At 41.4% G+C, this 12,963-nt stretch overlaps 1 protein-coding gene across 2 annotated transcripts in view; it reads left to right on the forward strand.

Annotated features, from left to right (window-relative positions):
• Positions 1-370: 370 nt before the first annotated feature.
• The window catches only part of LOC144693244 (presenilin-1-like), an 85,903-nt gene continuing 73,310 nt past the window's right edge, over positions 371-12,963 (forward strand). Inside the window, exons 1-2 of one of the 2 annotated variants that reach the window (XM_078562908.1) lie at positions 371-508; positions 2,920-3,087. In XM_078562908.1, coding sequence (XP_078419034.1) covers positions 3,001-3,087 — 87 coding nt within the window. In that variant the 5' untranslated portion in view covers positions 371-508; positions 2,920-3,000. The remainder of the gene's footprint in view (positions 509-2,919; positions 3,088-12,963) is intronic. The other variant, XM_078562909.1, reaches the window with a different exon arrangement.

Consider the following 12,963-nt stretch of genomic DNA (forward strand, 5'->3'; position numbering starts at 1 on the left):
CCACCATACTATTAAAAACATCACTGTACCACCCATTAATCAATACACCACCAAACCCATTAACCAGTACAGTACCCAATAACCACCATATCACCATACCAACCATTAATTACTACACCCAATAACCAATACAGCTCAGTACAGATTAAGCAGAGTGAATGGATTGAAGAAAAGTCGAGCATTATTGGGGAGACACGGTAAAATCAATTCTCTGTGTTATGTTGTTAGCAGGGGTGCCGGCCACAGACCAAATGGCTATTTTCCCTGCGCTGCGAACTGTGACGATCAGTCAAACGAGAAACCACGTCGTGCGCCGCAGGTCACATGGTCGAGACGCTGTGACGTCATGCGGCCCGTCGCCTGGATGTTTGTGAGGGAAGTGACGTCGGGGGAGTGTGGATCACATCCTGTGGGAGGGGAGACGACCGTGTGCGAGGAAGGGTCGGATTGTGGATCGAGTGCGAGTGGGCGTTGGTCTTGATACAGCATGGGGGTCGGTCAACTCCGGGTGAGTCCGCTTCGCCATCTCCTTGTCTCGAGGAGGGTGCACTTTCCCATCCCCGGGGTGGCTGCGGCCGGGGGGGAGCTTTGTGTAAAGTGATTCCTGACATCACCCCTAAAGGCCTGTCTTTAATGTGAATATTGTAATAATAACATGGGAGTCGACCTTATGACCTCTTAAGTCTGTTCCACCATTCAATGTGACCATGACTGGTCTACGTATCCTTTCGCAACCATACCTCATATTCCCTGAGAGACCAAAAATCTGTCTTAGCCTTTAATATATTGGAGTATCCACAACCTCAAGGGTAGAGAAATCCAAAACAAAAACAGAAATACCTGGAAAAACTCAGCAGGTCTGGCAGCATCGGCGGAGAAGAGCAAAGTTGACGTTTCGAGTCCTCATGACCCTTCAACAGAACTGAATTCCAAAGATTTGCAACACATTGAAGAAATTTCTCGTCATCACAGTCCTAAATGTTTGACCCCTTATCCTGAGACTCTGTCCTTGTGTTCTGGATTCCCCAGCATAGGGAAAAGCCTCTGTGTCTACCCTGTCAAACCTCTTCAGAATCTTCTTTGTTTTAATGAGATCACCTCTCATTCTTCTAAATTCCAAAGAGTCTAGACCCAATTTTCTCAGCCTCTTGTAAGGCAACCCTCTCATCCGAGGAACCCAGCGAACCTTTGCTGTACCCCCTACAAGGCAATTATATTCTTCCTTTAGATTGGAAACAGAAAATGTGTGCTGTACTCCAGGTATGGTCTTACCAAAGCCCTATACAGTTGTAGCAAGACTTACTTATTGTATGCCAATGTCCTTGCAATAAAGCTGTACATGTCATTTGCTGCCTTAAATGCTTCCTGTACCTGCATGCAAACTTTATGTTCCTTCTGTGTTATGTTGTTCAATAATGGAATTGATCACTCCTTCTAAAGAAAAGGTTGCAAGTTTGTCACGCGCTACTTGCATTTAGTAAATCAGTATGAGCTCTCCAGCCTATCCCATATTTATAATTGGGTATTGAATTATAGATTGTAAAAATTTGGCCACAACAAATTAGACAAGCTGCTGAAGAACAATGAGATATATTCTGAATCATAGAGGATAGAAGTGATAATCCAGTTTTTCTGCAGAACCCTAACAAACTGGATGGATATTTAAAGCATAACACCTAATTATACATATTATGATGATGTGTCTTGGAATTTAGCCATTATTTCAAGAAACTAACTTTAAGTCACTTGGCCTCATCAATGTTGAGATTACATGTCATTGGACATATGAGAATGAGCTGAGAGTAGAGAATATCTTCACTTTTAATGCAACATCAATTCTTTTTTGTTGCAACCTCTCCTTAATATTCTGGGTTGATAAAAAGCAAGTGCCTTCACATTATCACTCACTTGTATTCCATACTCCTTAGTTTCTACCTTGAACTTCTAATGGTTTCAAGAAGTCTTTAGAGAGGATAAACTGATCGCCAATTTCCCTTCCTGGCCCTGAAGTTATCTGATCTCATGGTTCCCTCTCCTTGGGTGCTGACTTCCCCCCCTCCCCCTTCCAATCTGCCATCATCATCCCTCTCTTTATAAACCCACCCTTGACCCCTTTGCCCTTACAAACTACTACCCCATCTCCAAACTTTCTTTTCCTCTCAATAGTCCTTGAATGTGTTGTTGCTTCCCAGAACTGTGTCCATTTTCCCCGAAACTCTTTATTGGAACCCTTCCAATCAGGACTCCTCCCCTGCCACAGCACAGAAAGAGCCCTTATCGAAGTCACAGATGACATCCTATGTGATTGTGACCAAGATAAACTATCCATCCTCGTCCTCCTCAACTTGCCTATGACCTTTGACGCATTTGGCCACACTGTCCTCTTTCAATGCCTCTCCATTGTCATCCAGCTGTGTGGGACTGCTTTCCATTCTTATCTAATCATAGCCAGAATGTCACTTACAATGATTTCTCCTCCTGCTCTCTCACTGTTGCCTCTGGTGTTGTCGAGCATATATTTTTGGCTGCCTTCTATTTTTCACCTACATGTTGCACCTTGACACACCATTTAAAGTCCCAATGCCTGCCACCTGTACGCTGACACCCTACTGTACCTCACCACCACCTCTCTTGACCCTTGCCTTGTCTCTTGGCTTCACCGCTCCCTATTTTTGTAACCTTCTCCAGCCCTAGAAACATTCGATCTGTGGTTTTTCAATTCTAACCAATTCAGCATCTCTGATTTTAATCGCTCCACCATTGATGACTGTGACTTCAACTCTCAAGGTCTTGGAAATACCTCCCTAAACATCTCTGCTTCTCTACCTTTCTCTCCTTCATATTGTCCATATTGGCTGCCTGGAAGATAGGATAATTCTTTTAACCAGAAATGTTTTTCTTCCCTTGTATGCTTTGCAGTGAGGGAGGAAGTGAAAGTGACGAGGGAGGAAGCGTGAGTGACGAGGGAGACCGTTTGATTTGCTCAGTGGGACCTCCCTGATGTCGGAATTACCTGCCCAGGTTGTGCCCGTCTTTCAGGGTGGGCAGCCGAGAGAGAGTGCATTAGAAAGCCACCAAACCAACTCGGTGAGACCTCATGCTCTTCATTTTACATCTTATGATCTCTTGTATTTCAAAATTACAAATGACTTTGATCATCGGTAAAAACAATTTCTGCTAGCAGGAGGGTCAGTTACAAGGGGGCACAGATTTAAAATTATTGATGCAACAAACAATGGTGGGAGACAGAGTAATGAGGAGACCCTTTCTTTACATTGTGATTTATGATCTGCGATTCGCTGCCTGAAAAGGTAGTGGAAACTGATTCAGTGGTTACTTTCAAAAGGGAATTGGGTAATTACTTGAAAAGTAAAAATTTGATTGGCTGTGTACACAACAAGGGGAGTGAGACTAAAGAGCTGTCAAGATTCTGCAGTTGTTTTCCCAGTGGGAAGCTCGACATGAATGACGTGGGTGGTGGCCTAAGATGTGGAGAGGAGGGATTAACCTTAAATGAGGACAGTTGATTTTCCCTATGGTGTTCTTGTTAGAGATGTTTGAGAGGGAGATTAGGACTGGAATGGGTTGTATTATTTCTGCTCTGCTAATGGTGTGAAGTGATTCATTTTGGAGAAAAAAACCCAATATAAAATAAAGGGTATATTTGTAATTGAGTGCAGGTGTAGGGAGACCTGGGGTATATGTGCTTAAATAATTGAAGGCTGCAGGGCAGGTTGAGAGAGTGGCAGAGAATAAAAAATATATAAAACATTGGTGAGGCCACAACTGGAGTATTGTGTGCAGCTCTGGTCATCACATTACAGGAAGGACGTAATAGCTCTGGAGAGAGTGCAGAGGAGGTTTACAAGAATGTTGCAAGGGTTAGAGAAGTGTAGCTACGAGGAGAGATTGGATAGATTGGGGTTATTTTCCTTGGAACAAAGAAGGCTGAGAGGTGACTTGATTGAGGTGTACAAAATTATGAGGGAAATAGATAGAGTGGACAGGAAAAAAATTGTTCCCTTGATGGAGAATTCTAGAACCAGGGGACATAGATTCAAGATAAGTGGCAGAAGGTGTAGGGGGGACATGAGGAAGAACTTTTTTCCGCAAAGGGTATTGGGTGTCTGGAATTCGCTGCCCAAGTTGGTGTTAGAGGCAGAAACTTTAAACTCTTTTAAAAAGTACCTGGATCTGCACCTAAAATGCTGTAAGCTGCAGGGCTATGGGCCGGGTGCAGGAAGGTGGGATTAGAAAGGGCACCTGGGTGTCCTCGGGCTGGCATGGACAAGATGGGCTGAATGGCCTCATGTGCTGTAACTTTTCTATGGTTCTAAGGCGCAATGGTCAGAATGGCTGCCTCCTGTGCTGTTTTATTCTATAAGGATTTGGTTTCTAAGGAAAAAGATCATCACAATACTTCTGAACGATCAGGAACAATATCCTGCTGCTGATTAAAATAGGGCTTGAGTCATCAAAAGCATAAACGTGGTGTGCCCAGTTTCAGAAGTAACTCAACTTGATTTCAGTCAATTTTTGACAACAGGTGGAGGCTACACTTTCTTTTCAGTCACTTGTTTGTGCCAGAATTACTCTGTTTTGATAATATCAATAAATTGTTTTGCTGCCTAGACCAAGGTCTATTCCCACGAATGAGAAAGTTAGGACAACCAAATCCAGAGCTTCCCAGATGACAAAAAAGACAGAGATAAAATGAGGAAGGGAAAGTGTATTATGACAGATGTTCGCTGGATAATACCACTGAGAATCAGGCTGAATGTAGAAGGTATAGAAGGGAAATGAAAATCAAATAAGAGAAGCAAAGAGAGAGTATGCAAAGAGACCAGGCACCTAATGTAACAGGGAACCAAGTCTTCTGTAAGCGTATAAATAGTGAAAGGGTGATAAGAGGAGGAGTGGGTGGATTAGGAACCAAAAAGGATTTATGCATGGAGGCAGGAGACATGGCTGAGGTATTAAATAAATATTTTGCATCTGCCTTTACCAAGGAAGACGCTGCGCAGGCCATTGTGAAAGAGGAGGTAGTTCAGACACTTGAAGGCTTTAAAATTGATAAGGAGGTGGTATTGGATGGGATGTTTGTACCAAAAGTTGATAAGGCATCAGGAACGAGCGAGATGCTTCCGTCAATACAGAAGAAAATAAGAATGTAATTTTCCAGTCTTCCTTAAACTCAGGTGTGGTGCCAGAGGACTGGAGAATTGAAAATATTACATCCTTGTTCAAAAAAGGTGTAAAGATAAGCCCAGCAACTACAGGGCAGTCAGTTTAACCTTGGTGGGGAAGCTTCTAGAAATGATAACTCATGAAAAAATTAAATTAAGGTGGGAAAATGCAGGTTAATTAGCACAGATTTATTGAGGGCAAACAGTGTTTAACTAACTTTCTTGAGTTTTTTGATGAGGTAACAGGAGATAGATGAGGATAATGCTGTTGAGGTGTATGTGGACTTAAGCATTTGAGAAAGTGCCATAAAAAAAGACTTGTGAGCAAAGTTCATGAGATAAATGTGACAGTGGGTATGGAGAGGAAATTGGCTGCGTGAAAGGAAACAAAGTAGTGGTTAATGGATGTTTCTGAAACTGGAGGAAGATTTATAACAGAGTTGCCCAGGAGCTGGTTTTGGGATCCCTGCTCTTCCTGACATATATATAAATGACCTAGACCTTGGTGTACAGGGCACAATTACAAAATTTGTGAATTACACAAAACTTGGAAGCATTGTGAACTGTGAGGAGGATAGTGTAGAACTTCAAAAGGATATAGGTTGGTGGAATGGGTGGAAAAATGGCAGATGAGTTCAATCCAGAGAAGTATGAAGTGATTCATCTTGGTAGAAAGAATGCAGGGAGAGAAGATGTAATAAAAGGTACAATTCCAAAGGGTGTGAAGGAGCAGAGGGATCTGGGTGCATCTGCATAAATGGTTGAAGTTGGCAGGACAGGTTACAAGAGAGGTTAATAAAGCATACAACACCCTAGGCTTTATTAATAATGTCATAGAGTGCAAAAGAAAGTTTAAATTAACACGTATAAAACATGGCCTCAGCTAGAGTTTTGTGCATAGTTCTGGGCACCACACTTTAGGAAGGATGTGAAGGTGTTAGAGAGGTTGCAGAAAAGATTCATGAAAATGGTTCCAGGGATGAGGAACTTTAGTTACGTAGATAGATTGGAGAAGTGGGACTGTTTTCCTTGGAGAAGAGAAGGTTTAGAAGAGATTTGATACTAGTATTCAAAATCATGAGGGGTCTGGACAAAGTAGATATGGAAAAACCGTTCCTATTGGTGTAAGGATCAAGAACGAGAGGCACGGATTCAAGGTTGTTGGCAAAAGAAGCAATAGAGACATGAGGGAAAATCCTTTTCACGCAGCGGGTGGTTAGGTTCTGGAATGCACTGTCTGAGAGTGTGATGGAGGCAGGTTCAATCGAGGCATTCAAGAGGAAATTGGATTATTATCTGAAAAGAATTAATATGCAGGGCTTTGGGGAGAAGACTGGGGAATGGCATTAGGTCAATTACTCCTTCAGAGAGCCATCACAGATATGACAGGCCAAATGGCCTCCCTCTGTGCTATAAGCATTCTTTAATTGTTTTTTGCTCAAGATGTGGCCTGTTGAATTTTGAAAATGCTTACCTGGTAAATGCTCTTCTGCTTTTTGCTTCCAGTACAGGGTGCTTACTCCAAATGTATAATTCCCAATAATGTGCTAAGAATTTAGTCTTTAATATTCTGGGTGTCAATGCATTTCCTGAAATGTTTCTTCTACATGCCCTGCCTTTATGTTTACACATCTTGAATCCTGAATCTGAGTATAACATTTATGCCATTGTAGTTAGTGCACGACCTTAGGTATTTTAAGTTAGCGGATTAAAAATAGCATGTGATTCTTTCTAGTGACATTGTTAGTATGGCAAACGCATTGAAAATATTTTTCATATGTTTGTGCAAAAGTGTTGTGGAGGGCATATCTGAGATTGAGTATTTAGGACATTCATGTCACTTCTGTATAGTAGTTTGTGTTTGGGCTTAATAGCACTCGAAGTGATTGCGCTTTGAATTTTTGGTTCGATAGAGCTTGAAGGTTAAATGGGTTTTATTCACAAATAGTATTTTTATCATCCGCTCTCCCAGCTGCCTTTTCTGATTTATTTTAAATTTCCTAATCTGGATTGTTCTCTTTGGTTACCCATCATTCTGGGGTTTGGCCCTGTTCTCTGTCTGACCTTTTTTCCCCCATCATAAGGAGCTATCTTGCTTGCAATGGCTTGAGGTGCCAGCAATCCTTGAATGACTTGGCGTACATGAAGAGAGCCACAGACAAGACAATGAGCGTCCCCGAATAGTGACAGAGGTCGAGACCATTTTTCCCTTTGTTCTTATTTTTTTCCTCCTCTCTCACATCCCCTCCCCAGCCCCATTGCATCTTGAGGGAGGCCAAAAGTAGAACCTTAATTACGGCTGCAGCTGATGTCAGGTGAACTCCAAGTTGAGACTAGAATCTGGGAGCTTCTAGTCATGACTTAGTCCTGTAGCAGACAGTGTGTCTATCTCCTAGACAATCGTGTAAACCGTGTGGTGCTGAATATGAGGAGGATTGAATTATTTATGTGGTTGGAACTTTTGTTCTAGTGCTTCTGTTCTGTTTAACCAAACGAGGCCAATTGTTGAGATATCATTCACCTTTGAATATATATCAGAAGCTCATTGCTGTGAAAGTTCTCCTTAAGGCTCTGTGAACTGAGAGACAAGTCCCTAATTATTCCATAGATAAAAACAAAAAGCTAAAAGCTACTGCGGATGCTGGAAATCCAAAACAAAAACAGAATTACCTGGAAAAACTCAGCAGGTCTGGCAGCATCGGTGGAGAAGAAAACAGTTGACGTTTCGAGTCCTCGTGACCCTTCGGCAAAACTGAAGTATAGTATACTTCAGTTCTGCCGAAGGGTCACGAGGACTCGAAACGTCAACTGTTTTCTTCTCCACTGATGCTGCCAGACCTGCTGAGTTTTTCCAGGTAATTCTGTTTTTGTCCCTAATTATTCCAAGTGGGTGGCACAGCATCTGTGTGCATGCACCCTCTTGTCTCCATGCCTAGTGGCCAGGAAAGTTGAAGTTAGAATTAATTTGACTCGGCTCAGCTGTGAATTTGCCACCTTTGGTGTTTGTGATGTTTATCTACCTTAACATCAACCAAGAACTTTCTTAGTTTGATTATTGTGTCCTCAACACAGACTCATGTTTACACTTCACTTTAAGATGTTTCTCTTTGTTTATTGCAAGGTAAATAGGGAGTTGATTGCTCGCCGTTATCTTGTCCCAAGTTGCTATTTTTCTTCCGAATGTAACCTTGGATTGTGAATGTTTGTCAGCCTTTCGGCAGGGACTGTCACAATCTGATCCAACTGCGTTATCTTTCTCTTGCCTCAGGTTGCTATAACCCATTTTGTGCTGTAACTGCCAGTCTGACTGAATGCCAACTCTGCACTGACTGGGGGTTGAACCTCTGGTTGTCCTGTTTTGTGTGGTTCAGCTTGATGCTCATACTAACTGTGCTGGGGAGGTTATGATATTGGATGGGCTTGGGTGATTTAACTGCTGCTGATCGGAGATCAATCTATGGTGCAGGATTGAATTGATATATTTGTGTTTTATTCTGTTGCTTTTGGGAGTTGGGAACTGATTTCACAGGCCTTGGAGGATTTATTTTTGATTGCTTTGTCCGATTGGGCAAATTGTCAATGATTTGCTGGAGAATGGGTTTGGTGAGCTAAGTTTTTTAAATATTTGAATATAAATGTACAAAAAATGAAATTAAAACCTCTGTATCGTGACTCACCAAATCTTGTACACCCATCACCTCAATGACTGACATTGGAAAACAATGCCTCAGTTTTAAAATTCTCATCCTTATTTTCAATTCCCTTCATGACCTTGTTCCTCCCTATCTCTGTAATTGTCTCCAGCCCCACAATGAGAGTTCCTTGCGCTGCTCCAATTCTGGCTGTTTGCACATCCCCAACTTCCTTTGGCCCACTATTGGTGGCAATGCCTTCAGCTGTCTAGACTGAGCTCGAATTCCCTCCCTAAACCACTCATTCTGCCACCTCTCTGTCCTCTTTTGTCATTCCTTTAAAGCCAATCTTTTTGACCAAGCTTTTGATCGCCTGTCCTAATGTGACTCAACATCAAATTTTGGCTGATTGCCTCTGCCTCTGAGAAATTAAATTAAATTTAGTTTTACTAAATTAAAGGTGCTATATAAATGCAAGTTGTTGTAGTAAGTTTTCGATTTACATAATGAACAAATTACAACAGTGTCCTTAGCTTCACTTGTAGTCTTATTCTTTGATCTGGCCATAGTGCTGACTCACTAAAACCAAGTACTTTGTTGCCTAGGTTTCCCCTGTGTACAGTTCAATGGTAAGCACCTGTCTTTTTCTCAAGCCAGGCTGGCCTCACTATAGAGAGGAAAACGCCAACAACCTCCCAAAGTTCTGAGCAGGACTTTTTGAAATGGATAGTGCTGATGAAAATGAGAGTGTTCCTTTGCTGATCCTAGAGGAGATGTCTAGCAAGACTATCAGAGCTGACCAGGTAGGCTGCCGGCCCTGACTGAGACAAAGCAGCAAAGTTTGTCTAGGCCCTGTGCCTGATGTAACAAATCTTCAGACAGCTTTCTCACTGCACATTAGCAAGAAACTTATCTCCTGGCGCACAGACAAGCAGAAAAAGTTCATACAGAAGGAGAGTTTGCCGAGGTGAATTTCTAAGTTTAAGTTCATCAGGGGCTCAATAATTCCACATCAGTTGTTGAGTGAATAGATATGGAAGGTGCTGATGATTACTTTCAGTAGTACTGGGAGCATAGCCTTGATGATGAGATTTGTTGGGAATGCAGCTGAAAGTGAGTACACTTCAAAAGATCTGGCACAGTCTTACTGATTTACTGACTTTAGCTGTGCTTCACAGGTATTGGTGATGGAAAATATTTTTAAAATGTTAAACTGTTAGTTCTTCTGAGTGTGTTTTAGTCTGTTTGTTTGTTCTTTATTTCTCCTCTCAACCCCCCCAACCCTCCCATCACCCTGTCAAGCCTATTCCACTATTCAGCTACTTGATTTTCCAACCTATCCTCCTTGATACCATGCCTATCAAAAGTCTATTGAGCCCAAAGTCTTGAATGGTTCAATTGTCAGTGTTCACAGACTTTTTGACTAGGGAGAGTTTCAGATTTCTATTTGTAGACCTTTTGTATGAAAAAGCACTTCCTGATTTCAGTCCTGAACAGCCTAGATAAAAACAAAAAACTACTGCGGATGCTGAAAATCCAAAACAAAAACAGAATGACCTGGAAAAACTCAGCAGGTCTGGCGGCATCGGCGGAGAAGAAAAGAGTTGACGTTTCGAGTCCTCATGATCCTTCAACAGAACTAAGTAAAAATAGGAGAGGGGTGAAATATAAGCTGGTTTAAGGTCAGGGGTGGGGGGTGGAGAGAAGTTGGGGGGGGAGTCGTTTTAGGGACAAGCAAGCAGTGATAGGAGCAGATAATCAAAAGATGTCACAGATAAAGGAACAAAGATTTTCCTGATTCAGTAGAATTGGCCAGCATTTAAAATTTTAGTTAAGTTAGTGCTTAAATAATTTTTTATATGCTGATGCAGCTGCACTTATATACAAATGTATTCTTACTTCGAAATCTATGTTTTCTACATTAATTGCCTGTTTCATATCCTTGAGTAATGTTAGAGGCTAGGGAGAAACTTAACGAATTGGAGACACATATGTACATAAAAGTGTGGCTTGTAAGCTAACTGGGTTAGAAGTTCCTGTAACATTCCCCTTTAATGGGATTAAAATGTAACAACTATCAATGTTCATTAAACTCGCTCAAGGACAAATTGAATTACGTTCCTGAGGAGACTTTGGAACTTTAAAAGCTTTTATATTACCACACCTAGTTGCATGCTGTTAATGGAGCGGGGGGTGGGAGAGAGAGAGAGAGAGAGAGAGAGAGAGAGAGAGAGAGGAGAGTGAATAAAACACAATACTCACAGATCCTTAAAGCGAATACAGGAACTTTACAAGAAGGAAGAGAGAAAACACAAAACTATGGGCCAGTTAGCCTAACATTGGGAGTAGGAAAAATGCTAAAATCTATTAGGAACGTGATAGCAGGACACTTAGAAAATCATAATATAATTAATCATAGTCAACACAGATTTATGAAAGGGAAATCTTTAAGAACTTTTCCAGTGGATGTAGTGTATATGGATTTCCAAAAAATATTCTATAAAGGGCCACATTGGAGGCTATTACACAAAACTAGGAATCATGTGATTGAAGGCGACCTATTAGCTTGGATTGAGGATCGGTTAATGGACAGAAAGCAATAAGAATAAACGGGACATTTTCATGCTTGGTACGTTGTACCTAGTGGGGTACTGAATGGATCAGTACTTGGGCCGTCAGCTATTTATAATCTACTTGATGCCACCTTCTTGAATCGTTGCAGTTCATGTGGTGTTAGGAAAGGAGTTCCAGGATTTTGACTTAGTGAAGGAATGGTGATATGATTTCAAGTCAGGATAGTGCGTAACTTGGAAGGGAACTTGCAGGTGGTGGTGTTCCCATCTGCTGCCCTTATCCTTCTAGGTGGTAGAGATCATGGGTTTGGAAGGTGCTGTTGAAGGAGCGAAGGATTATGAGTAAAGAAGTCTTACTACTTACTACTACTGGTGAGGCCATTCGGGAGTACTGTGTATAGTTCTAGTCCCCTTACTGGAGGAAAGACATACTTGCCCTAGAGGGAATGCAACAAAAGTTCACTAGACTGGTTCCTGGGATGAGGGGATTGTACTATGAATAGAGATCGAGTAGACTGGGCCTATAATCCCTGGAATTTAGAAGCATGAGATGATCTTATTGAAACAGCTAACATTTTTAAGGGGCTTGACAAGATAGATGCTGAGAAAATGTCTTCCATTGCTAAGGAATCTAAAACAAGGGATCATAGTTTCAGAGTAAGGAGTCGGCCATTTAGGATGCTCAGTTTTTGTGTATATACAATACAGAGGTCAATAGATGTTTGGGTACTTAAGTAATTACGGGATGTGGAAATAGCGCAGGAAGGTGGAGTTTGAGGTAAAAGATCAGCCATGATTGTATTGAATGGCAAAGCAGGTTCAAAGGGCCAAGTGGCCTGCTCCTGTTTATGTTCTCATAAAGCTCTGTTTTATTGATAAACAGTAAAGGGAAATGCCTGTAGCTTGATGCCTGTTGTCGCTTAATGTTTGACTGCTAAACAGCCCAACTGATTTGGCTACTAAACTCATTGCAGAACTGAGAGAGACAGACAAGAATGACCCAGATTTGATCCCTGGCTAAAGTTAGTCCAGTGAAATGCAAGCAAAGAGAATGGAAGAATTTGATAGCTGTTAAGTTTCTCTTTTGTCCATCTACCCAAAAGTAGACAGCACTGAAGACATTTGAGCTCCAGTGTCATAATGAACAATAACAGGGAATATATATGACATGCAAAGGGACCATGATCCTCCTCAGAATTGCTTCCATGTAACTATTTCTCATAAACAGATGCAAAGTTTTTCTCTTAAAATTGCAACAATGTAGAATCATAGGATGGTTACAGCACAGGATCTGAGCTGGATCTCTATATAAATCTATTTAACTTTCTTCGGAACAACTTATCAATGTTCAGATCAAACACCATAAATAACTAAATTTTCTAGCAACATATTTGTTGAAAGATATTACCAGCTTCTTGGTGAGATCAGTCATATGCCTAGATTAATAAATCAATTGTACTGTTGTTCAATAGGAGACAAGTTTGTAGTTGTCAGAAACTAAAGTTGTTCCACCGGCAGAACAGGGACCATTCCTGTTTTAACTAGTTTTGAAAATGCTGCATGTTCCATTAT

This window comes from Cetorhinus maximus, chromosome 18, assembly GCF_964194155.1.
Source record: "Cetorhinus maximus chromosome 18, sCetMax3.hap1.1, whole genome shotgun sequence".
In the NCBI taxonomy this organism is placed as follows: domain Eukaryota; kingdom Metazoa; phylum Chordata; class Chondrichthyes; order Lamniformes; family Cetorhinidae; genus Cetorhinus; species Cetorhinus maximus.